At 44.4% G+C, this 26,189-nt stretch overlaps 1 protein-coding gene across 1 annotated transcript; it reads left to right on the top strand.

Annotated features, from left to right (window-relative positions):
- The first annotated feature begins 517 nt into the window (after nt 1-517).
- Nucleotides 518-25,267, top strand: slc1a1 (solute carrier family 1 member 1). Its single transcript, XM_048236206.1, is given in 13 exon segments — nt 518-910; nt 11,268-11,408; nt 13,493-13,585; nt 14,122-14,236; nt 14,331-14,373; nt 14,790-14,897; nt 15,702-15,889; nt 16,733-16,840; nt 18,923-19,045; nt 21,734-21,813; nt 21,816-21,927; nt 23,657-23,791; nt 25,012-25,267. Coding segments are annotated over 13 exon segments (1,587 nt in total). The 5' UTR covers nt 518-810; the 3' UTR covers nt 25,253-25,267.
- The last annotated feature ends 922 nt before the right edge of the window (nt 25,268-26,189 follow it).

The raw sequence follows: 26,189 nt of genomic DNA, 5'->3' as shown, positions 1-26,189 counted from the left end.
ATCCCTCTCTATAACAGTTGAAATATTCTCTGCTAAATGAAGTGGATACAAATCTTACCCAGGACCTCTACTAAAAGTAGCTATATGGCTCAAGAGGGGATTACGGTGCAAGGCAAGCCAGTGTTGTCCAGGCAATTCAGTGTCATCGGGTTTCTTCTCTTAACTGAGACCATCTCATCTCTGCACTCCCTTCCTCTGTCAGTTAGGCTACAACGTTTTCCGGTTTGTGATAGTAAATGATTATTTTGGACAACAGTGAGTGATAGCCTGCTACTGTTGCATAGCAATGTATGTCTTGATATGGGGGAGGAGAGGGGCCTTTTGTCCCTCTCAAAGTTAGTATATATTAAGATTACGGCCTTGGGCTAGGCCTATTCCAGGGATGTTGAAATGTAGGCATGTCGTCTTGGGGGCGGAGGAGACAGAGTCTGGGTGAGCGCGAGGATAAAAGCCGCGCGAGTCTGAGGCGTTTGAACACACCTCTGCTAACTGTGAACACATCTGCTCTTGACATCGTTAACCGTGCACTCGCTGACAGGCAAATAACCAGAGGCAGACGCGAGAAGACATTTCGCTTATCTCTCTCAATCTCCCGCCACCACTCCTCGAGCCCCACACAGCAGCATCAGCATCAGCATCCGCGTGCTACCTAGAGCTGCGCGTGTCAAACAGCTCGTTCCCGCGGCTGCTCCCCTCCGCGCTCCCGTGAAAGGGCTGAAAAGACGGGGGCTTCTCGTGGTGCGTCTATCCCGTCCACCTTTGTGTCTGTGTCCGCGATCGAGCCGTCGTCATCTCCGTGAGTCCGCAGACATGGACGTCCTGGGGAAAAGAGAGCGGAGACGTTGCCATGTCAGGAGTTTCCTGAAGAGGAATTGGCTTCTCATCGCCACCGTCGCGTCGGTCATTCTGGGTAAGAATCTTTTATTGTATCGCGAGCGCGTGAATGGAGGAATAGTCGTAGACCTCTCTCAGTCTGAACAGACACTCACCGTCAGCGGCAGATGTCAAATTGGTCCCTGTCGCTATGGTAACAGAATAGCAATAACGTACATCTGTGCCTGACATAGCCTGCTTGTGTACTTGTGTGTGAAACTGCTGGTTTCTCTGTATATGAGTGTGTGTGTGAGAGAGAGAGAGAGAGAGAGAGTGTGTGTGTGTGTGTGTGAGAGAAAGAGACACACGCTCAGACTGTCACAGCCAAACGTGACTAGACTTGAGTGGCCGGCTGGCTTCCTAACCGGTCTCAGTATTCCTGGCATGGCAGCTTGACTGGCTGCTGTGGTCTTCAGTGTTCCCTGCAGGAGTATCACGCAGCTGTCTCGCTCAGACTGCTGCTGTCCTGGGTGATGGGGGGCAGAACTGGGCTCCCAGTCATATCACCCCTGCTGGTACCAGAGAGCTCTGGGAGTGTGTGACGAGTGCAGCATATTTTACATGATGGCGTTGAGTGTGTGACGAGTGCAGCATATTTGACATGATGGCGTTGAGTGTGTGATGAGTGCAGCATATTTGACATGATGGCGTTGAGTGTGTGATGAGTGCAGCATATTTGACATGATGGCGTTCACACGCACACTATTAGTGCTGTTGCCACCATGGAGGAGAAAGAGAGAGGAAGCTGTCAATGGGATGACACACACTCCCAAAGTCAGACACACCCACTGACACACACACACACACACATGGATGCACGTTTGCAAAGACACACACTCACATACAAACACACACAAGCATGCATACACACTCACACACTGACCCCCACATACACACATGCAGGCACACACGCTTGCACAGACATACCCTGGGAATCCAGAGTTCTCAAAGAGTGCGTCGAAGTCTGGAATCAGTCAGTTAACATTGATCGTTTAGTGTTATCCAATTGCGTGCAATGAGATTTTCAAATGCGTGCTTGGTGCCGCCCCTCGAGTTGGGCCATTACGTTATTCGTGCCCCCCACACACACACACCCATGTAGCCCCCCCCCCACACTAACAACAGCCTATCTTTACAACAACATTCATGCCTAACAACAGCTTATAATCATTTGGAGAACTTTATACAGCTCTATAAAGGCTAAAGTTAGGCTACCTTTAGTTTTGTTCTAGTTTACAGTTGTGTATGGCTTTAAACAGCGTGTGAGCAGTAATCCAGTTGTAATGCTAATGTTTTGACAAGCACACCAATGTTGCCTACCTTGTCCTTGCCCGTCTGAAATTACTTCTCTAGCTTTGTTTCCTCCTACATCCTTTCTGTTTTCCATGTTTACAAAAAACATTTTATATCCATGATGTCCTTAAAGTCTTGAGTGTGCTGTCATTCTCTCTCCTGCTCAAACAAAGGTGTGCGTGCATATTGTTCTACATTAAGTTCATTCTGATAAGGTGTTTACTTAACAGAAACATTTGCAGAGTTGCAAAATTATGGTGTGTATGGCCGTACTCCTGCAGGCGCACCTCTGCACACATGCTTGCCAAGACACACACACTAACACACACACACACACACACACGAAGCATGCACACACATACACACTCATGATATATCTGATGTGCCTGCCCACCATGGGCCGTGCCTTACGGAAGCCTGTGACTGGGCCTCACCGGGCCTACTAATAATCAACTCCCAGAGCTGTAGAGCTGCTGTAGTCTGACCGTATAGAGTCGCTGTCTAGTAGTCTGAACGTATAGAGTCGCTGTAGGGGTCCAGTAGTCTGTACGTATAGAGCTGCTGTAAGAGTTTAGTGGTCAGCTGTCGGTCCATTGCTCCCAGAAATTGATTGAATTAGCATGCTTGATTACTCTTAATCAGAGTCAAATTAATCAAATGACCACACCTGGCTCCAGAGTCCTGCCTTTGCAACGCAACGCCTGAACCCTGATAATGCTGCAGAGTCCTGCCTTTGCAACGCAACTCCTGATAATGCTGCAGAGTCCTGCCTTTGCAACGCCTGGACCTGGACCCTGATAATGCTGCAGAGTCCTGCCTTTGCAACGCAACTCCTGATAATGCTGCAGAGTCCTGCCTTTGCAACGCAACGCCTGATAATGCTGCAGAGTCCTGCCTTTGCAACGCAACGCCTGAACCCTGATAACGCTGCAGGCAGGCCACACAGAGGGGTGTGTGGAGTTCAACTAGGTGCAAAGAACCAAAACACAACAGACATTCTCTTTTTAACACATATTTGTTTGGGCTTGTTAGGCCTTTAATCAGACAGGACAGTAGGGAGTGACAGGAAGCGAGGGGAAGAGAGAGAGATGGCCACTGGTATGGGGGCTGGTATGGGGACTGAGATGGGCACTGGTATGGGGGCTGGTATGGGCACTGAGATGGGGGCTGGTATGGGCACTGGTATGGGGGCTGGTATGGGCACTGGTATGGGCCCTGGTATGGGGGCTGGTATGGGGGCTGAGATGGGCCCTGGTATGGGCACTGAGATGGGCCCTGGTATGGGGGCTGGTATGGGCACTGAGATGGGCCCTGGTATGGGGGCTGGTATGGGCACTGAGATGGGCCCTGGTATGGGCACTGAGATGGGCACTGGTATGGGGGCTGGTATGGGGGCTGGTATGGGCACTGAGATGGGCCCTGGTATGGGGGCTGGTATGGGCACTGAGATGGGCCCTGGTATGGGGGCTGGTATGGGCACACCCTTTCATGCTTTAATGCCACTAGTCATGTTGTAACAATCAGACTTTTCCAAGGTGATTATTACTAATAAACACAAGTATTTATCCTCCTAATAAACACGGGTATTTTCTTGATCCTCCTCCTGGATTATGATATGTTTTGAATATGTTATGAATATGAAAACATAAGCTGACAATATAATTTAGAGTTCAAAAGTATATTTGCACACACGTTTTATTCAAACCCTTTCATTCACATACATTTAACACAAAGTCAGTCATCAATAGTCCCCAAAGTGATTCTTTTATGCGTAGTACTAACGCACCCGACAGTTGGTTATATGCCAACATGCGCAAATGCTCCTGGGTTCCCTAAAGTCACTACACACGAAAAATAATAATCCACTGAATCCACGGAAAACAACAGAAAAATCATCACAACACAGTCTTTATAATTCACAAAAAAGGAAGTAATCCACAACGAATCATCCACAAGAAAATAAAAATATGATGTGTCCACAACACAAACTCCAGCAACAAGAAAGATCAGGTTTACTGGTTTCAGACATGGCAACGAACGCATTCGGTCCTTTAACATCTGTTAAATCTGTGGTTTTTAGCTATTTCCACAACGAACGCATTCGGTCCTTTAACATCTGTTAAATCTGTGGCTTTTAGCTATTTCCACAATTAGCTTATTTTGTATGTGCTAGTCGGCAGGTATCTCAGGTATTGCTTGGCAGGTATCTCAGGTATTGCTTGGCAGGTATCTCAGGTATTGCTTGGCAGGTATCTCAGGTATTGCTCGGCAGGTATCGCAGGTATTGCTTGGCAGGTATCTCAGGTCTTGCTTGGCAGGTATCTCAGGCAGGTATCTCAGGTATTGCTCGGCAGGTATCGCAGGTATTGCTTGGCAGGTATCGCAGGTATTGCTTGGCAGGTATCTCAGGTATTGCTTGGCAGGTATCTCAGGCAGGTATCTCAGGTATTGCTCGGCAGGTATCGCAGGTATTGCTTGGCAGGTATCTCAGGTATTGCTTGGCAGGTATCTCAGGTATTGCTTGGCAGGTATCTCAGGCAGGTATCTCAGGTATTGCTCGGCAGGTATCGCAGGTATTGCTTGGCAGGTATCTCAGGCAGGTATCTCAGGTATTGCTCGGCAGGTATCGCAGGTATTGCTTGGCAGGTATCTCAGGTATTGCTTGGCAGGTATCAGGTATTGCTCGGCAGGTATCGCAGGTATTGCTCGGCAGGTATCTCAGGTGCTTGGACTCCCTGAGTCTACGTTTACGCGCCTCCTTCCTTCTCTCATGAATTTAAAGTCATTCAAAAAGTTCCCACATCAGCTGACATGTTAGACAATCAGCTGACGGTGTGTGTATCAGTAGCTGTGATGATCATACAGGTGTGTGTGTTAGTAGCTGTGATGATCATACAGGTGTGTGTATCAGTAGCTGTGATTATCATACAGGTGTGTGTATTAGTAGCTTTGATGATCATACAGGTGTGTGTACTGTATGTACCATAACAGTCCTTTATTCCTAACAGTGTGTGTCCCAGCTGTGTATGTCTGTGTGATGCTGTGTGTGTGATGCTGTGTGTGTATAGCTGTGTATAGCTGTGTATGTCTGTGTGATGCTGTGTGTGTGTATAGCTGTGTATGTCTGTGTGATGCTGTGTGTGTGTATAGCTGTGTATGTCTGTGTGATGCTGTGGGTGTATAGCTGTGTATAGCAGTGTATGTCTGTGTGATGCTGTGTGTGTGTATAGCAGTGTATGTCTGTGTGATGCTGTGTGTGTATAGCTGTGTACAGTATGTCTGTGTGATGCTGTGTGTGTGTATAGCTGTGTATGTCTGTGTGATGCTGTGTGTGTGTATAGCTGTCTATGTCTGTGTGATGCTGTGTGTGTGTATAGCAGTGTATGTCTGTGTGATGCTGTGTGTGTTTATAGCAGTGTATAGCTGTGTACAGTATGTCTGTGTGATGCTGTGTGTGTGTGTATTGCTGTGTATGTCTGTGTGATGGTGTGTGTGTATCGTAACAACACTTCAGTTCCACATGCCTCCCCCACCTGTGCTGTCCCCTGCACTCTGTACTGCTGGAAACCACACACACACACACGTACTGCTGGGAAGTCCAACAAAGTGGACACAATTCAGACTTGATTTGCCTGAGGACGACTGACCCTCATTGTAAAAAACCCCCAGAAAGCAGTAACTACTGAAATATGGGTCGCCAGTTCACCTTCCACCCTGTCATTCTACCATCACTATCTAAGAAATAATCTCAATGATGTAGGACCTTCCCGAAATCTGTAAAGTCAGCCGTAAAGTTAGGTTATGGTACCCATTACGTTTACACATTTAATCATTTAGCTGATGCTTTTATCCAAAGCGACGTACAAAAAGGGAACAATCAAGATATTGTGTGACAAGGACAAGTTAGTGTTGCAATACGTGCTACTCATAGAATTAAAAACGTTCTAGCTGAATTAAGTTGAGGGAGGGGTAGTTTAGTGGTAAAGGCTAGATGATGCATCTCAGTTGGGGGGTAGTTTAGTGGTAAAGGCTAGATGATGAAGCATGTCAGTAGGGGGGTAGTTTAGTGGTAAAGGATATATGATGAAGCATGTCCAGTTGTTAGTGTGAGGAAAGGAAATACTCTCAGAAGAGCTGGGTCTTGAGGAGTTTTAGTTAAAAAAAAAAAAACACTGGTACTAATCTTTGACCAACGGCATGCTATCCTCTCCCAGCCATAGATATTAGAAAGCTAGACATCGCATTGGGCTCCCGAACGTATGTAAATAGCATCGCCATCTTGGTGGGGGCAATCAATCACTGGAGGCCAGTGGAGAAGCATGTGACTCTGACTGGAAATCAGACAGGTGTCTCTGATTGGCTGCAAGTGTTGCCCATAGACAGTAAATGTGTTGCCCCCAGCAATATTGGGGTGCTGAGCTTGCTTTATTTTATGCGATTTCCCGCCACCCAAATTATTAAAATAGAACTCAAGCCCAATGGCCGATCTAACTTTCTAATGCCTATGCTCCCAGCCCCTTACTGGGGTTATGGAGTGTAATGGTGGACTTTGACCTTTGACCCTCACAGGGGTTATGGAGGGGAATGGTGGATGTTTTATCAAAGATGGTTGATTACAAAGATACTTCCTGACAGGCCATTTCCTGTCCCCGGAAATGTATCTTCCGGTTGAGTGGCTTTGCCATTAAGACAAATTTAAATAAAATGTTGTGCATTTTTTTTCTTCTATCATTTTTTGAAAATGTCCACAAAAAAGCCTCCTGAACGTGCAGTGTTGTTAAAATGTTTTTTTCGGAATGTTTATCGCGTGAAACTACGTCGGAATGCATGTACAGCCGACAACAACTGTTGCAGATACGGAAGGAAAACAGAAGTTGAAGGACTGTGCAGAAGAGCTGAACATTTTCAACACCTCTCTGGAGCAAGCAGTCATCCCATCACTTTTCAAAGCTGCCACCATCATACCCGTGCAGGGCCAGGTTAAGGTCATCTGGGGCCCGGGGCAGAGGCCTCCCCGAGCCCCCCATTTTTTTCAATATATATTATTATTATTATTATTATTATTATTATTATTATTATCAATATACATAAGACAGAGAGAGAGAGAGGCAATTAAATTATGACAGATAATGTAAAAATTTAATTTGCATTTCTATTGTGGAACTGTTAACCAACATACAATTGTACCAACATACAAAAAACAAGTAGGCCTAGCCTACAAACATGGGGCAATGCACAAAACAAATTAACCATGAAATATTATTGTAACGTTTTGATAGCGACACACACAGTTCTCCAATCAAAAGGTTTATTAGCTGGGAACGAGAGCAGGAATACAGACACAGAACACAATACACACGGGGCAGGTCAAGCAGACACACACTCTACACATACAGGTGAGGACGCAGCCCCCCACACAAAAAGGATCACACACGAGGGAGAACTAAAAGGGAAACATGTTACAATAAAGACGCTAACATCACACTCAAAACTAAGGAGAAATACAGACATAAACCCCAAATGTTCGCTCTCGTATCCCAGGATGCCCTGCGCGGGAGAACGCTAACATTTTGCGCCGACGTTACATTCAATGAATTACTTATACTAAGGCTTGAAAAAAACTGCCAGTGGTACCCAGGTCAGCCTAAAATGTGCAACTCCCGAACTCTGAACTCATTAAAACATTGTAGCCTAGAGTTTGGCACGCACGCACACAGCCACATCATGATGCATAGGGAGGGAAAGTGAAAACCAGCGCCCCAAGTGGTTGCGTTCCTATTGAAGAGCAGCTCCAATGTTAAGTCCCATAGACCTATTTTTAAAAAAATATTGTGAAGCCAAATCAGCCATGTTATCCACCAAAAATATTTTCAGTGTCTATACAGTAATAATATTCTAACTGTGAAAATGTCAGACCCTATTTTGCCTTACTTAAGAAAATCAAATTGCTCCTTTGTTTCATAAACTAACTACAAAAGAAGTCATGTGGACTTTACCCTTCAACGCTACTCCACGGTAGCATGGTTTGTTTATTAGCCTGGTTAGCATTGACACTTAACACTTACAGCTAGCTCTTCATGTGAGTAGAAGCACAACACCAGTTATCCTGACATAAAGGTTATCACCACACGCCCGCTATTACAAAACATGTTAAACCAGTTAAGCAAATTGCCGCATTGATCAGTTAGAGATTGCTGCCCAAACATGTGACGCCACATGCAGCTGTAGTTCCTTATCACCGTGTTACTTAATAAAACTTCAAAACAATTCAACTGATCCTAAAAATAAGGTATGACCACTTGAAGCAATAGAGGTGACCCCAGTGCCTAACATATGAAAGGCATTAAATTAAGATCCCAATGTGCACTGAGATATATTTTTCTAAAAAAAATCCCATCCACTCCGCTAAACTCTAGGAACGCAAACCACTAGATGATGGCGAGATTACTTTCCCTCCCTATTGTTAACACACAGCCCTAGCCATTTGATTCACGCTGCTAAGGCAGCCTGGAGACCATGGAGCAAATTTTCGCCTGAGATAGGGGACCAATCACAGAACAAGGGGGAAAGCAAGACAATGATGAGCTATGCACAGACGATTTGATAGACATCCGGGCACCCAATAAACGGATCTGGGCATTTTTTCAAATAACGAAAATTAATGTTTGGTTCCCAGACCACGCCTCATTGAGAAGTGGTGGCGCTTAGCCAGGCTACTAGCCAGCCGACATGTCAAATACATTGAAACACGCAGTCTAGCTTATTACACACACAGCCCAGCCACATCAAATACAAACAAGGGGGTGTTGGAGCTATGATAACGGTAACGTTGTCAGGGACACTGGGGTGGACGTGGACTTATTACTATTTTGATCCTCGTTTTGAAAAAAAGTGGACAAGGCCTGCAGGGAATGAATGCAAGATGGTAAGTGTTTGCTGACACACCCACCTAACTTTCAACGCTTTGATAATATTTGTCCCCGTTAGGTTCCTGCATTGGTCAGTTAAAAAGTAGTCTACATAGGCTAATGACATCCACATGCAATATCTTTACAACAAAAACGCCTAACAACGACCTATTTATTTGGACAACTTTGTATAGCCCTATAAAGGCTAAAGTTACCTTTAGTTTTTGTTCTAGCTCCTATAAAGGCTAAGGCTACGTTCACGCATGGCTTTTAATCAGCGGTAATGCTAGCCATTTTGACAAGCACAATAATCTTGCCTACCTTGTGCTTGCGGCTAGCCCACTTGAAATAACTCCTGTCGCTTTGCTGTCTCCATCCTTTCTGTTTTCGTTGTTTAAAAAACGTGTTATATCCATGATGAGTCTCGAGTTAATGAATTAGCTTATAACATTGTGTGCTGATAACCAGCATAGATAGTAATAGAAAACAACAAGCTAGCCGACAACTTCTGAAAAAAGTTGCAAATTTTGATTGCAACTGAATAGAGAATACATAGGCTACATGCTAATTATATCAAAATAAAACATCTTCCATCACACTGTATCCACATTTTATACATTTTCATATTTATTCATTATGTATCAAGAAGAATGGGTGTAAATAGCAGACAGAGCTGTAACACATTTCATTAAGCTCATTTCTCTCCTTGGTTCTGAAAATTCAATAGGAGTGCATGTACTGTAGGCCTACTGTAGCCAGGGCACAGACAGATAGGTCTTTTCAGTTTTCATTAGGCTACCGTCTACACAGAGATCATAGGCTATAAGGCTACATCTTATTGATTAAATTCAAAGCTAATTTTAATAGCCTAGAAATCTAGACGCACCCTAGCAGCAGCAAATATGTTATTGCCTAGTCTGGCTTGTCAGGCTATAATTTTAATATTTATCACAGTGAACTACCACCATTAGCAAGCTGGTGTCTTGCAGATTCACGTGCTGTGCATTTGGCCTTGGCGCGTAATGTAGCCTTCTGTAAACAGAGAACGACGTGTGGAGTTGGGTTAGTTAAACAACTACAGTAGCCTATGTCGTCGGCTTATGACGATTTAGAAAAGGTTTGCCTACTCTGTTTTATGAACTAGGTCTACTAACCTAAGCTACTATAACATAGTAACCTAAACAGAATATGTTATGAACGACATTTACACCACCCGCCTCACCCGCAAAGCACTAATGATTGTCAAGGACACAACCCACCCTGCACACGAACTGTTCAGCCTCCTGCCCTCTGGAAAGAGGTACAGGAGCCTCCGCTCCTGCACCACCAGACTTGCAAGTAGCTTCATCCACCAAGCAATCAGGATGCTGAACACTCTACCCACTCTCCCATCACTGACAGCCCCCCCACCCACCAGCCAGCCAGGAACCTAGGATCCTGTCTACCCTAACCCTATTGTCTATGGCTATGTCTATGTCTAAAGTATGTTTATGTCTATTTTAAAGTATGTCTATGTCTGCATGGGAAAGTAAGAAACGAAATTTCAATTCTTTGTATGACCAGTGCATGTAAAGAAATTGACAATAAAGCCGACTTGACTTCACTTGTATGCAAATAGGGTAGCAGTAGTACATAGGATGAGGGGGGGGTGAAGGTGTACACCAAGTTTATTTTGTACTCCGCTAGTTCATGTGGAACCTGCTCAAACGCCAGTCATATCGCCAGTGACACGCCCTGTGCAGGCGGGAACTGAACCAGAGCCCGCTCTGACTGAACTCCACTTTGCCCCTCATAGACATGAACTAGGACGACCCATCTTGCTACGCATTAATTATCTTTGGTTTCATCCTTTGGCTGATAGGAGGAGTGAATGAGTGAGAGGGTGCAGTGCGGGGCTTTGTTGTCAGAGTGCTCGTAAACAGGATAGGATGGAAATGTTTACTTTCTGTTAATCAGCAGTTCTGTGTGTTGTTGCCAACATATTTTTGCCCTAATGCCTTGCTGAAATGTGTGTGTGTGTGTGTGTGTGTGTGTGTGTGTGTTTATGTGTGTGTGTGTGTGTGTGTGTGTGTGTGTGTGTGCATGTGTGTGTGCATGTTTGTGTGTGTGTGTGTGTGTGTGTGTGTGTGTGTGTGTGTGTGTGTGTGTGTGTGTGTGTGTGTGCGTTTGTATGTGTGTGTGTGTGTCCTTCAGGCATCGGGCTGGGGGTGTTGGTTAGAGAGCACGCCACTCTGTCGCCCCTGCACAAGCAGTACTTTGGCTTCCCGGGAGAACTGCTGATGCGCATGCTGAAACTGGTCATCCTGCCCCTCATCATCTCCAGCATGATCACAGGTAACGCAACTCACACACAAGGTCACACATGGATACACACACACACACACATGGATACACACACAATGGATACACACACAAACACACACATACACACACACACATGGATACACGGACGCACACGCACGCACACACACACACATCTATAGAGAGACCACATTTACATCTCTCTGTGGGAAGGGCTTCATCACACACACACACATGGATACACGGACACACACATGCACACACACACACACACACACACACACTAGCACACACACACACCTGCTAGATAAGAGGCAGAATACAAGAGATCACATTGTGTGTGTATGTTGATGTGTGTTTGTGTTTAGGGGTGTTTGAAGATCTAAGCAGGAGGTCTTTATACATCACAGACCGTTGAGTTGAAGTGTGTGTGTGTGTGTGTGTGTGTTTGTGTGGCTCAAAGAGGTATTGTTGCGTAGAATAATATGAGTAACCTCTGGGCCCTATCAGTAGAGAGCAAAAAGATTCCACACACTCACATATGGGAATACATAAACACACACACACACACACCTCTGTGTCCCCCACTCTCTCTCTCTCTCTGCCACACTCTCTCTTTTCTGCCCCCCTCTCCTCCCCTCTCCCTCTCTCTCTCTCTGTGTCCACACACACTCTGGTGTTGGGAGTGCAGCTGGGGGGCTGTGTTGGGCGCTGCTCAGATGAGTGTAATTAATCAGACGGAGCGGAGCTTCCAATTAGTTCGTAATATCTCCCAAGAGAGGAGCGCAGGACGGGCTGCCGTTGCCAGCAACACCACCGAGGCATCTCACAGGATGGCCCTGCATCCCTTAGACACTCGTCCTGTGTTTGGACAGGGTGGATGGAACACATACACACACACACACACACACACACAGATGCAATGGTTTTTAACCACAGTTCATCCCATTTCTCCTGCCTTAGGGAAAACACACCCACACACACACGCACACACACACTCAGACATACAGCCACTTTTAACCTACTTCAGTCACCTGTTGTGCACAATGGTGTGTCTGAATCACAAGGAACAAACAGATGTTGCATAACAAATGGTCAGACAAACAAACACACACACACACACACACACACACACTATCTCTCTCTCACACACATACAAATGTACACATCTCTGTTTCTCTAGCATTAGCGCTCCTAGACAGTACTAACAGAGCTGCATTAGAGGTGCCAGGCAGTTCTAACTCTGCTGTCTTAGCGGTTCTAGACAGTACTAACAGACCTGCATTAGCGGTTCTAGACAGTTCTAACTCTGTCTTAGCGGTCCTAGACAGTACTAACAGAGCTGCATTAGCGGTTCTAGACAGTACTAATAGAGCTGCATTAATGGTTCTAGACCGTTATAACTCTGTTATAACAGAGCTGCATTAGCTAGCTTTACAGCACACACAGGTTTGTTAGTGATCCCATTACGTTAGCTCTATTGTACACAGTAGATGGTGCTATTGCTGAGAATAGCTAAAAGCTAAATTTGAAATAGCAATTACAGGAAACTGTGTGAACAGTTTTGGATAGACCTCCAGCCTGGATTTTAGGATTCTAGATTCAGGATTCTGTCTGTATTCATCTGGAACTTGTTAAATGATATAATGTCAAATGGAATAGCTGTGCTAGTTTATATAGAATAGCTGTGCTAGTTCATGTCTAATAGAATAGCTGTGCTAGTTCAAATAGAATAGCTGTGCTAGTTCATGTCTAATAGAATAGCTGTGCTAGTTCATGTCTAATAGAATAGCTGTGCTAGTTCAAATAGAATAGCTGTGCTAGTTCATGTCTAATAGAATAGCTGTGCTAGTTCAAATAGAATAGCTGTGCTAGTTCAAATAGAATAGCTGTGCTAGTTTAAATAGAATAGCTGTGCTAGTTCAAATAGAATAGCTGTGCTAGTTTAAATAGAATAGCTGTGCTAGTTCATGTCTAATAGAATAGCTGTGCTAGTTCAAATAGAATAGCTGTGCTAGTTCATGTCTAATAGAATGGCTGTGCTAGTTCATGTCAATAAGAATAGCTGTGCTAGTTCGTGGATAGCCTGGTTGACCTTTGACCTGTGTGTGTTGCAGGTGTGGCCGCTCTGGACTCTGAGGTGTCTGGGAAGATCGGGCTCCGTGCTGTCCTCTACTACTTCACCACTACCATCATCGCTGTGATCCTCGGTGAGAAAAACAACCACCAGACCCACCAGCAGGCACCAGTGGCATGAGGACACGCACACCAGTCTCATTTCAGTTTCAGAATCTAACGTTCCGCACATGACTGTTTTGTTGTCATGGTGACTCCAGTTCATAGAGTACAGCAGCATGCTGATGTGTGCTGATTCCACCAGTGTGAAAGATGATGTGTGCTGATTCCACCAGTGTGAAAGATGTCGGTAGAGTTAAAACTTTGTTTGTTTGTTTTTTTAATTAAAGATAGTAGTAGCACACTGCTGTGCTCTCTCATCTGGGTGAAAAACATCATCAGTAGTGCCGAAACAAACCTCAACAATCCTGGATCACCGTTACTGATGCTGTGGCGATGCATGTGTTAAAGTGCTGCTTTGATAGACTGCAGCCTCATCAGCTGTGAAGTGTGAAGTAAAGTGTTGTAATGTGTTAAGTAAAGTGTTGTAAAGTGTTGTAAAGTGCTGTAACGTGCTGTAAAGTGCTATGCAGCCTCATCAGCAAAACTCTGTCTCTGGCTCTCCTCACAGGCATTGTCCTGGTGACCACCATCAAGCCGGGGGTGTCGCAGGACACCGACCACATCGACAGGGCCGGCACTACGCCCAACGTCACCACAGTGGACACGCTGCTCGACCTCGTCAGGTGAGACTGACCCCGGCGAAAGGTCGTTTCCAAAGCGATGGTGGCTCTGTGGTGTCTGGGCTGATTTCTAATCGTTTTAATGTTTTCTGGACAGGAACATGTTCCCAGAGAACCTAGTCCAGGCCTGTTTCCAGCAGGTAAAGACGAAAAAAATATTTATTTTACAGCCGAATATACTATATATTCATATCTAGTGGTCATCTTTGGAAACACATTTATGATCAAATCTGACCGTTCAGTGTCTACTGGTTTATTAAAGAAAAATATAGAATATCACAATGTGCTTGACAAGAAACTCTGGAAATTTAGGAAATTACTGTAATTAAGTTGCATTGCATAATGAGAAAATTATTTTAACTAAGTTTTAGTTGGTTTCTTTTCATGTTGGGGTTTTCATTGTAAGAATGAAACTGTGGTGTGACTCCTCTCTTGTTAACTGTGATGTGACTCCTCTTGTTAACGGTGGTGTGACTCCTCTCTTGTTAACTGTGATGTGACTCCTCTTGTTAACGGTGGTGTGACTCCTCTCTTGTTCTCCGTTGGGTTTCTACAGTACAAGAGCCAGCGTAAAGAGCTCGCCCCTCCTAACGACCCCCCCACAGCGCCACCCACCACCATCACCTTCCCCTCCCTACCAACTATCATGGCAACAGTTGCTGAGGTAGGAAACGTCCTCAAACCTTCTGCCCACACTCAAACACGGCTGCTGTCCTCATACACGCACACACACACACACCCACGCACACACATACACGCACACACACATGCACACACACACACCCACCCACACACACACACGCCCAAGCACACACACGCTCGTTGGACTACCATCTCTTTAAATTTAAATTGTCATGAATATTAAGAAAAGTTAATAAAATGATATATGGAGTATAACTGAACAAATGACCAATAGTGGCAAAATATTGGGCAACTTGTCTGCAACCCGCCAGTGGATCGCCAGAGGACCGATGAGCAAAATGCCAGCGGACCGCCAGCTATGCCCCCAATGGACCAACAGTGGTCCGCCAGCCTCTTGCTATCTGGGTACTAACAAGCTGAACCGCACCGCATTTGAAACATGTCAAAGATAGACGCATTTGAAACATGTCAAAGACAGATGCGTTGGAAACATGTCGAAGACAGACGCATTTGAAACATGTCAAAGACAGAAGCATTTGAAACGTGTCAAGACAGACGCATTTGACAAGACAGACACATTTGGGCACTAAGCCACCCTCTTGAATTTCCCCTTGCGGATCAATAAAGTATCTATCTATCTATCTATCTATCTATCTATCTATCTATCCCTCTATCCCTCTATCTATCTATCCCTCTATCCCTCTATCTATCCCTCAGCGTGAATAGAGAACAAGTGAAGCCTGTGCTCTTTGAAGCTACAGGTGATTGACAGGTGATGTGTTCTTCAGTTGACCTCTGACTTCTGGCCTGCCGCGTTCCGTTCCAGAACCTCACCCAGGTGAACTACAAGGTGGAGCGGGGGTACACGGACGGGATCAACGTGCTGGGCCTGATCGTCTTCTGCGTGGCGTTCGGACTGGTAATTGGGAAGATGGGCGAGAGAGGGCGCATCCTGCTGGAGTTCTTCGATGCCCTCAATGAGGCCACCATGAGACTGGTTCATATTATCATGTGGTGAGAACACACACACACACACACCACACACACTCCACAGCTCCACTCTCTCTCTTTCTCTCTCTCTCTCACACACACACACACACACACACACACACACACACACACACATGCCCTCAATGAGGCCACCATGAGACTGGCTCATATTATCATGTGGTAAGAACAAACACACACACACACACACACACACATGTGCACATATGTATACGTACATATTGTGCCGAGGGAGATAGCATGTTGGCCTGTTCGGGCTAGTATCTCCATTTGGCCAGAGCCGTTTTTTGTACACTGGTTGGCACCTGCCACGTTGGTATGATTGACATTTGTATGTTTTAGTATAACAGGCTTTGTCTTATCTTTTGACTCGGAGACTAATCGAGGAAGCGACCCGAGGAGCATCTTCTGTCGGAAGGCTCAGCAGCCGCTTCTAATAACAATCACAACTGTTAGACTCTGCACAGTTTTACTGTTTGAGACTTAGCCTGTGTTCTGTTATTCATTATTGTACCATCTACAATAAATCATCATCTAATCGCTGATCCTGATCCCGCCGTCAAGCTTTATTGACCATCTTCAATACAGACATTAGAACTAAAACACAACGCAACAACCAGAGAATCCAACAATATGCTTTTGTGTACTATTATTCACTTGCTTTGCTTCTGTTTGCACATTGAATTGCCACGCTGTGTATGCAAATTTGATCAATGAAGTTGCCTTGCCTACAGATGTTGAGATCCTGTGTTCATAATTTGTGTCAGTGCAGGTAATGTCCTGAGGGATTGATTTTGCCACTGTTTGTTTCTAACACTGCTGTTGTTGTTGTGTGGATTTTTTCTGCAGCTACATGCCGGTGGGAATTCTGTTCCTCATCGCAGCTAAGATCATCGAGGTGGAAAACTGGGAAATATTCTGGAAGATGGGCCTGTATGTGGTCACAGTGCTCAGTGGGTGAGTGCCAACAGTGAAGCTAATGCTAACTCTGCACCCTCCATCTTCATTCAACTGGAATCAGTGCACGCTTAACTCTACACCTCCATCTTCATTCAACTGAATCAGTGTTGCACGCTTAACTCTGCACCTCCATCTTCATTCAACTGGATTAAGTGTTGCTAACGCTTAACTCTACACCCTACATCTTCATTCAACTGGGATTCAGTGTTGCTAACGCTAACTCTACACCCTACATCTTCATTCAACTGGGATTCAGTGTTGCTAACGCTTAACTCTGCACCCTACATCATCTTCATTCTACTGAATTCAATGTAGCTAATGCTAGCTTGTCACCCAACTTCCTCATTCAATTGATTCAGAGTAGCAGACGCTAGCTCTATGTCTCCACTCTACATCTTCATTCAACTGGATTCGATGTTGGTAATGCCACCTCTTCACCTGGGGATCTTCAGTCAGCTGGATTCAATGTGGCTAACTCTAGCTCCACACCCTACGCTAACTCTACACCCTACATCTTCATTCAACTGGATTAAGTGTTGCTAACGCTAACTCTACACCCTACATCTTCATTCTACTGAATTCAATGTAGCTAATGCTAGCTTGTCACCCAACTTCCTCATTCAATTGATTCAGAGTAGCAGACGCCAGCTCTATGTCTCCACTCTACATCTTCATTCAACTGAATCAGTGTTGCTAACGCTAACTCTGCACCCTACATCTTCATTCAACTGATTCAGTGTTGCTAACGCTAACTCTGCACCCTACATCTTCATTCAACTGGATTAAGTGTTGCTAACGCTAACTCTGCACCTCCATCTTCATTCAACTGGATTAAGTGTTGCTAACGCTAACTCTACACCCTACATCTTCATTCAACTGATTCAGTGTTGCTAACGCTAACTCTGCACCCTACATCTTCATTCAACTGGGATTCAGTGTTGCTAACGCTAACTCTGCACCTCCATCTTCATTCAACTGATTCAGTGTTGCTAACGCTAACTCTGCACCCTACATCTTCATTCAACTGAATCAGTGTTGCTAACGCTAACTCTGCACCCTACATCTTCATTCAACTGGGATTCAGTGTTGCTAACGCTAACTCTACACCCTACATCTTCATTCAACTGAATCAGTGTTGCTAACGCTAACTCTACACCCTACATCTTCATTCAACTGAATCAGTGTTGCTAACGCTAACTCTGCACCCTACATCTTCATTCAACTGGGATTCAGTGTTGCTAACGCTAACTCTACACCCTACATCTTCATTCAACTGGATTAAGTGTTGCTAACGCTAACTCTGCACCCTACATCTTCATTCAACTGGGATTCAGTGTTGCTAACGCTAACTCTGCACCCTACATCTTCATTCAACTGGGATTCAGTGTTGCTAACGCTAACTCTGCACCCTACATCTTCATTCAACTGGGATTCAGTGTTGCTAACGCTAACTCTGCACCCTACATCTTCATTCAACTGGGATTCAGTGTTGCTAACGCTAACTCTACACCCTACATCTTCATTCAACTGGGATTCAGTGTTGCTAACGCTAACTCTACACCCTACATCTTCATTCTACTGAATTCAATGTAGCTAATGCTAGCTTGTCACCCAACTTCCTCATTCAATTGATTCAGAGTAGCAGACGCCAGCTCTATGTCTCCACCACCTATATACACACACACACACACACACACACACACACACATTACATATACATACACACACACACTTACACACACACACACATTACATACACACACATACACACACACATGCACACACACATTCACAACAGATATGCCCCCACAAACAGAGTTATAAAACACAGTTTTAGGACCCTTGCTGTCAGCATGGCATGACACACTGTCCACTGTCCCTTAGGAGTGGGTGGAGACTTGGACGGCTGCATTCTCTGTTCTGTGACAGTGGAGAACTTTGCCACTTTCTAATATAAATCTGTACACTATGAACTAAACACAAACGTAGTTGGGTTGATCAGAAGTATCACTGTTTACTGAGTAAGATGTGTTTTACTCAGGTCTGTGTCTGTGTGGGTGTGTGTGTGTGTGTTAACAGGCTGGCCATACACTCACTGGTGTTTTTGCCGCTCATCTACCTTGTGATTGTGAGGAGGAACCCGTACACGTTTGCCCTGGGCATGGCTCAGGCTCTAGTCACCGCACTCATGATCGCCTCCAGGTCAGTACTGCAGCACTGACCAGTATACACACCTTATACACACACCGCACACCGCACTCATGATCGCCTCCAGGTCAGTACTGCAGCACTGACCAGTATACACACCTTATACACACACCACACCGCACTCATGATCGCCTCCAGGTCAGTACTGCAGCACTGCCCAGTATACACACCTTATACACACACCGCACACCGCACTCATGATCGCCTCCAGGTCAGTACTGCAGCACTGCCCAGTATACACACCTTATACACACTCCACACACCGCACTCATGATCGCCTCCAGCTCAGTACTGCAGCACTGACCAGTATACACACACCACACTCATGATCGCCTCCAGGTCAGTACTGCAGCACTGACCAGTATACACACACCACACACACTACCCAATACACACCTTATACACACACACCACACACTACACACACACCTCACACACTACCCAATACACACCTTATACACACCACACACACTACCCAATACACACCTTATAATAATAATAATTCACACTAATCGCGACTCATGATCGCCTCCAGGTCAGTACTGCAGCACTGCCCAGTATACACACCTTATACACACACCACACACTACCCAATACACACCTTATACACACTAATAATAATAATTAATAATTACCTAATATATTAATTTTATACACACACTACCCAATACACCTTATACACACACTACCTAATACACACCTTATAATAATAATAATTAATAATACTACCTAATATATTAATTTTATATTAATAATTAATAATAATAATTAATATTAATAATTACCTAATAATAATTTTATACACACACTAATAATAATAATTACCTAATAATAATAATTAATAATTACCTAATAATAATTTTATATTAATAATTAATAATAATAATTAATAATAATTCTCACACACTACCCAATACACACCTATACACACCACACACACTACACACACTCACACACTACCTAATATATAATTTTATACACACACTAATAATAATAATTAATAATAATAATTTTATACACACTACCTAATATATTAATTTTATAATAATAATAATTACCTAATACACACCTTATAATAATAATAATTACCTAATACACACTTTATACACACCACACACTACCTAATATATTAATTTTATAATAATAATAATTAATAATAATAATTTTATACACACACTAATAATAATAATTTTATAATAATAATAATTACCTAATATATTAATTTTATATAATAATTATTAATATTAATAATTAATAATAATTACACACACTACCTAATATAATAATTTTATAATAATAATAATTTTATACACACACTAATAATAATAATTTTATATTAATAATAATAATTACCTAATATTAATTTTATAATAATAATAATTAATAATAATAATTTTATACACACACACTACCCAATACACACCTTATAATAATAATAATTTTATAATAATAATAATTTTATACACACACCACACACACTACACACTACCTAATACACACCTTATACACACTAATAATAATAATTAATAATAATTACACACTACCTAATAATAATTTTATACACACACCACACACTACCTAATAATAATTTTATAATAATAATAATTACCCAATACACACCTTATACACACCACACACACCTCACACACTACCCAATACACACCTTATACACACCACACAATAATTACACACACTACCTAATACATAATTTTATAATAATAATAATTAATAATAATTAATAATAATTACACACTACCTAATATATAATAATTTTATATTAATAATTAATAATAATTACCTAATACACACCTTATACACACTACCCAATACACACCTTATACACACACCACACACACTACACACACTCACACACTACCCAATACACACCTTATACACACCACACACACTACCCAATACACAACTTTATACATACACACCACACACACTACACACACCTCACACACTACCCAATACACACCTTATACACACACCACACACACTACACACACCTCACACACTACCCAATACACACCACACACACTCCACACACCTCACACACTACCCAATACACACCTTATACACACACCACACACCTCACACACTACCCAATACACACCTTATACACACCACACACACACCACACACCTCACACACTACCCAATACACACCTTATACACACACTACCCAATACACACCTTATACACACACCACACACACTACACACACCTCACACACTACCCAATACACACCTTATACACACCACACACACACCACCACACACACACCTCACACACTACCCAATACACACCTTATACACACCACACACACCACACACCTCACACACTACCCAATACACACCTTATACACACCACACACCACCACACACACACTACCCAATACACACCTTATACACACACCACACACACCTCACACACCACTCGTCTTCTCCATTAATTTCTACTCCCTCTCCCCTCTCTCCCCTCTCTCCTCTCCTCCTCCCTCTCTCCCCCCCTCCTCCTCCTCCCCCCTCCTCCTCTCTCCTCTCCCTCCTCTCTCCACTCTCATCTCCCCTCTCTCCACTCCTCTCTCCCCTCTCCTCTCCCTCCTCTCTTCTCCTCTCTCCCCTCTCCCCTCCCTCTCTCCTCTCCTCCTCTCCATCTCTCCCTCCCTCCCTCTCCACAGTTCTGCCACTCTGCCCATCACGTTCCGCTGTGCGGAGGAGAACAACCGGGTGGATAAAGCATCACAGCCCCAGCTGCCCGGTGAGCCACCATCAACATGGGCCGGTGGTGGGCTCTCACGAGGCCCGTGGCCGCCATCTTCATCGCCCAGCTCAACAACATGGCACTGGACGTGGGCCAGATCGTCACCATCAGGTGTGTGTGTGTGTGTGTGTGTCTGTCAGTGTTGCGCAGGTTTGTGTGTGTGTGTGTGTGTGTGTCAGTGTTGCGCGGGTTTGTGTGTGTGTGTGTCAGTGTTGCGCGGGTTTTGTGTGTGTGTGTATGTGTGTGTGTGTGTGTGTGTGTGTCAGTGTTGCGCGGGTTTGTGTGTGTGTGTCAGTGTTGCGCGGGTTTGTGTGTGTGTGTGTGCAGTATGATACTTGTGTCCAGTGTGTGTGTGTGTGTGTGTGTCAGTGTTTGGGTTTGGTCCACACGCCTAAGCTTCGGGATATTTTAATCGACCCCGCAACTCGGACCCTTGAATATTAAGTAGGGACAAAATTATACCCGCCACCCAAGGACAGACCCGGGCCATTTACAAAATGTGTGCTTTTGGTTATAGTCTGTATGCAGACAGTAGGCCATTTCTGTTAAACAAACTAATTTATTTGTGAAACTTTATGCAGTAGAACTGCACGCTAGTAGGCATGCAGGGACATAATGTTTGCGCCAGGACAGAGAATGAGAATAAGATGCCAGTTAACTTATCAAACCACCAAGGGATTAGAACACAGGATAAGATTTGAAGGCCATGGACATGCATCTTTCTTTCCAAAACAGAAATGGTGGGAGGCAAGGTAGGCAAGAGATACATCGCTGGTCAAGCGTTAGCGTGTAAGAACTGGTTTAAAATGCTGAATGAAGCACAAAGCTTTACTAAAAAACACATACACTGTTTAAAGTCACAAACACAACAAACTAAGGTAGCTTTGGCGCATGTGTCTTGAACCCATACATACCGGTAGATATGGCTGTGTAGTCTGTGCCATAACATTTATTCCTGCAGTAGCCGCTCCGCGCACTGTAGGCTACAAGTTTAACGTGGGCAGGTGGCAAAGTATCGCATTATTTTACTGAGCGACTTATTATTTTTAGTTATTCTTGTGCCTAGTCTAAAAAGCTGGTCCAGGTCAGTTTGGCTAGGGCTGGTTTAGTGCCGCGTTTGTGACGAAGTTACTGTGTATGTTGGTGGCGTGCCGCTTTGGCTGTCATACTTTTTAAATGGCTTAGCAAGAAGTAGGCCTACATAGACCATAACTTGTACCACTGTCATCTTCTTTAGAACTTTAAGAATATTTCCCATAGCCTATATCACTTTTCCTGAAGGGGTCTTTATTATTTTAACTTCTTTACTGTATTGACTTTACTGTATTGATGCTAGCCTTCTCGTGATAATTTAAAGTAGGCCCTATTTGTAGAAAATATATATTTAATTAATTTTAACTGGACCCGCCCGCAAAATGACCGAATATCATTAAAATATTTTTTATGATCCATAACCATGAGGGCAACCCCTCATTTTCAGCGCAACACTGGTGTGTATGTGTGTGTGTGTCTGTCTGTCTGTGTGTGTGTGTCTGTCTGTCTCTGTGTGTGTGTGTCTGTGTGTCTGTCTGTGTGTGTGTGTGAGAGAGAGAGAGCGTGTGTATTTGTGTGAGAGGGAGTACTGCACAGTTTTTCAAAGAATGTTCTGTGTGTGTGTGTGTGTGTGTGTGTGTGTGTCTGTCTGTCTGTGTGTGTTTCTGTCTGCCTGTGTGTGTGTGTGTGAGAGCGAGAGAGAGAGAGAGAGAGAGAGAGAGAGAGAGAGTGTGTGTGTGTGTGTGTGTGAGAGGGGGCACTGCAGTTTTTCACAGTATGTTGTGTGTGTGTGTGTTTGCATATGCAGTATAACAGCTACAGTAGCCAGCATCGGAGCTGCAGGTGTCCCTAATGCTGGCCTGGTTACCATGGTGATTGTGTTGACTGCTGTGGGCCTGCCTGCCAGTGATGTCACCCTCATAGTTGCGGTTGATTGGCTGATGTAAGTACTGTTACAGATTGTTTTCTAGATTTGTTATGCCAGGACCTTTGTTGGACTACAGTAATGTTTCTTCCTTTCTTACTTAAATGCCAGCATTAGCCTTTAGCTGTGTTAGCCTTTAAACTGTATAGGCCAGCATTAGCCTTTAGTTGTGTTAGCCTTTAAACTGTATAGGCTTTAGCTGTGTTAGCCTTTAAACTGTATAGCCTTTAGCTGTGTTAGCCTTTAAACTGTATAGCCAGCAGCCAGACCAATGGATACCTTGTCTTAGCTGAATTACTGAAGCTAAACAGGTGTGGGCCTGGTTAGTACTTGGATGGGAGACCTCCTTGGAAAACTAGGTTGCTGCTGGAAGTGGTGTTGGTGGGTGGCCAGTAGGTGGCACTCTTCCCTCTGGCCAAAAAGATCGATCCCCAGTGGACACTGCACTGTAGGAGATGTCGTCCTTCGGATGAGGCGTTAAACCCAGGTCCTGACTCACTGTGGTCATTAAAGATCCCATGGCACTTATCATAAAAGTAGGGGGTTCCCGGTTCCGTGTCCTGGCTAAATTTCCAACCTGGCTCATTCAATCCTGGCCCCTAATGCGTCCTCCACTGTAATTGGCTCATTCCTCCCTCACTCTCTACCTCAAGCTGGTGTGTGGTGAGATGTTCTGGCGCATAATGGCTGCCGTGCATCACCCAGGTGGGTGCTACACATTAGTGGTGGTTACTAGTGAGGTCCCCCCATCCATGTGATGCGCTTTGAGCATCGAGAAAAGTGCTATATAAATGTAATGTGTTGTTGTTGTTGTTGTTATAGCCTTTAGCTGTGTTAGCCTTGAAACTGTATAGGCTTTAGCTGTGTTAGCCTTGAAACTGTATAGGCTGTAGCTGTGTTAGCCTTGAAACTGTATAGGCTGTAGCTGTGTTAGCCTTGAAACTGTATAGGCTTTAGCTGTGTTAGCCTTGAAACTGTATAGCCTTTAGCTGTGTTAGCCTTGAAACTGTATAGGCTGTAGCTGTGTTAGCCTTTAAACTGTATAGCCTTTAGCTGTGTTAGCCTTGAAACTGTATAGCCTTTAGCTGTGTTAGCCTTGAAACTGTATAGGCTGTAGCTGTGTTAGCCTTGAAACTGTATAGCCTTTAGCTGTGTTAGCCTTTAAACTGTATAGGCTTGTGTCCAGAGAAACACCCACTCATACATTATTGATTATTGATTGGTTATCGATCTGCCAGCGACCGGTTCCGCACCATGATCAACGTGCTGGGCGACGCGTATGGCGCTGGCATCGTGGAGCGGCTGTCTCGGCAGGAGCTGGAACGCGTGGACGTGACCTCGGACGTGGACGTGGTCAACCCCTTCGCCCTGGAGACCACGCTGGACGATGAGGAGTGCGAGAAGAAGTCCTACGTCAACGGCGGCTTCACGGTGGACAAAAGCGACGCCATCTCCTTCACCGAGACCTCGCAGTTCTAAAGGCCCGCGGTGCGATGGGGGGGGTGGGGGGATAGGCAGTTGTAAAGGCCTGCTGTGCGATGGCGGGGTGGGGGGGGCAGTTGTAAAGGCCTGCGGGGCGATGGCGGTGGGGGGGGGATGTGATGGAGAGTTAGAGACTAGAGAGAGGCAACCTCATTCGGGGCCGGAACAGATCCATACAAACCCAGTGCCATTACTGAGAGGGCAGCCACGTCACAGACGGGCACCTTCACGCGTACACATTAGCTGTAGCCTTCATTTGTACTCAGCAGACACTCTCACACACACACACACAGACACACATACACACACAGAAACACACACACACACACATACACACACTCTCAGACACACACACACACACACACTCTCAGACACACACACACACACACAAACACACTCACACAGACACACACACACACAGAGAAACACACACTCAGACACACACAAACACACTCACACACACACACACACACAGACACACACACACACACACACACACACACACACACACACACACACAGGGCTTCCGAGAGTCATGTTGAGGGTCACATTGCTGCTGAGAAAGTCCCTCATTCTGAATCATGTTTTTCTTTACATTTCTGTATTCATCACTGCTTCAGATTAATGTTTCATTTGTACTATAGAACAATCTAGAGTGTAAAACTGAATTGTTTTGAGTGTTCAAATTATATTTTAAAGTTGTATTTTAAAGGTTTTACCAATGTGCTTGTGTGTGTGTGAGAGAGAGTGAGAGAGATACCAGTGTGTGTGTGTGAGAGAGAGTGAGTGAGTGTAAGCCAGAAGATACTGGAAGGTGACATTTGTACAAATGCACTACTGTGTGACTATATTGCAAAAAATAGCATGTCCTTAGCAGAGATGTCAATATATATTCCCGCCAATCAAATATGCGATAAAAATAGAACCTGTTAGA

The sequence above is a fragment of the Alosa alosa genome, chromosome 24 (genome assembly GCF_017589495.1).
Source record: "Alosa alosa isolate M-15738 ecotype Scorff River chromosome 24, AALO_Geno_1.1, whole genome shotgun sequence".
Taxonomy (NCBI): Eukaryota; Metazoa; Chordata; class Actinopteri; order Clupeiformes; family Clupeidae; genus Alosa; species Alosa alosa.
This window is presented reverse-complemented; position numbering and strand designations above follow the sequence as displayed.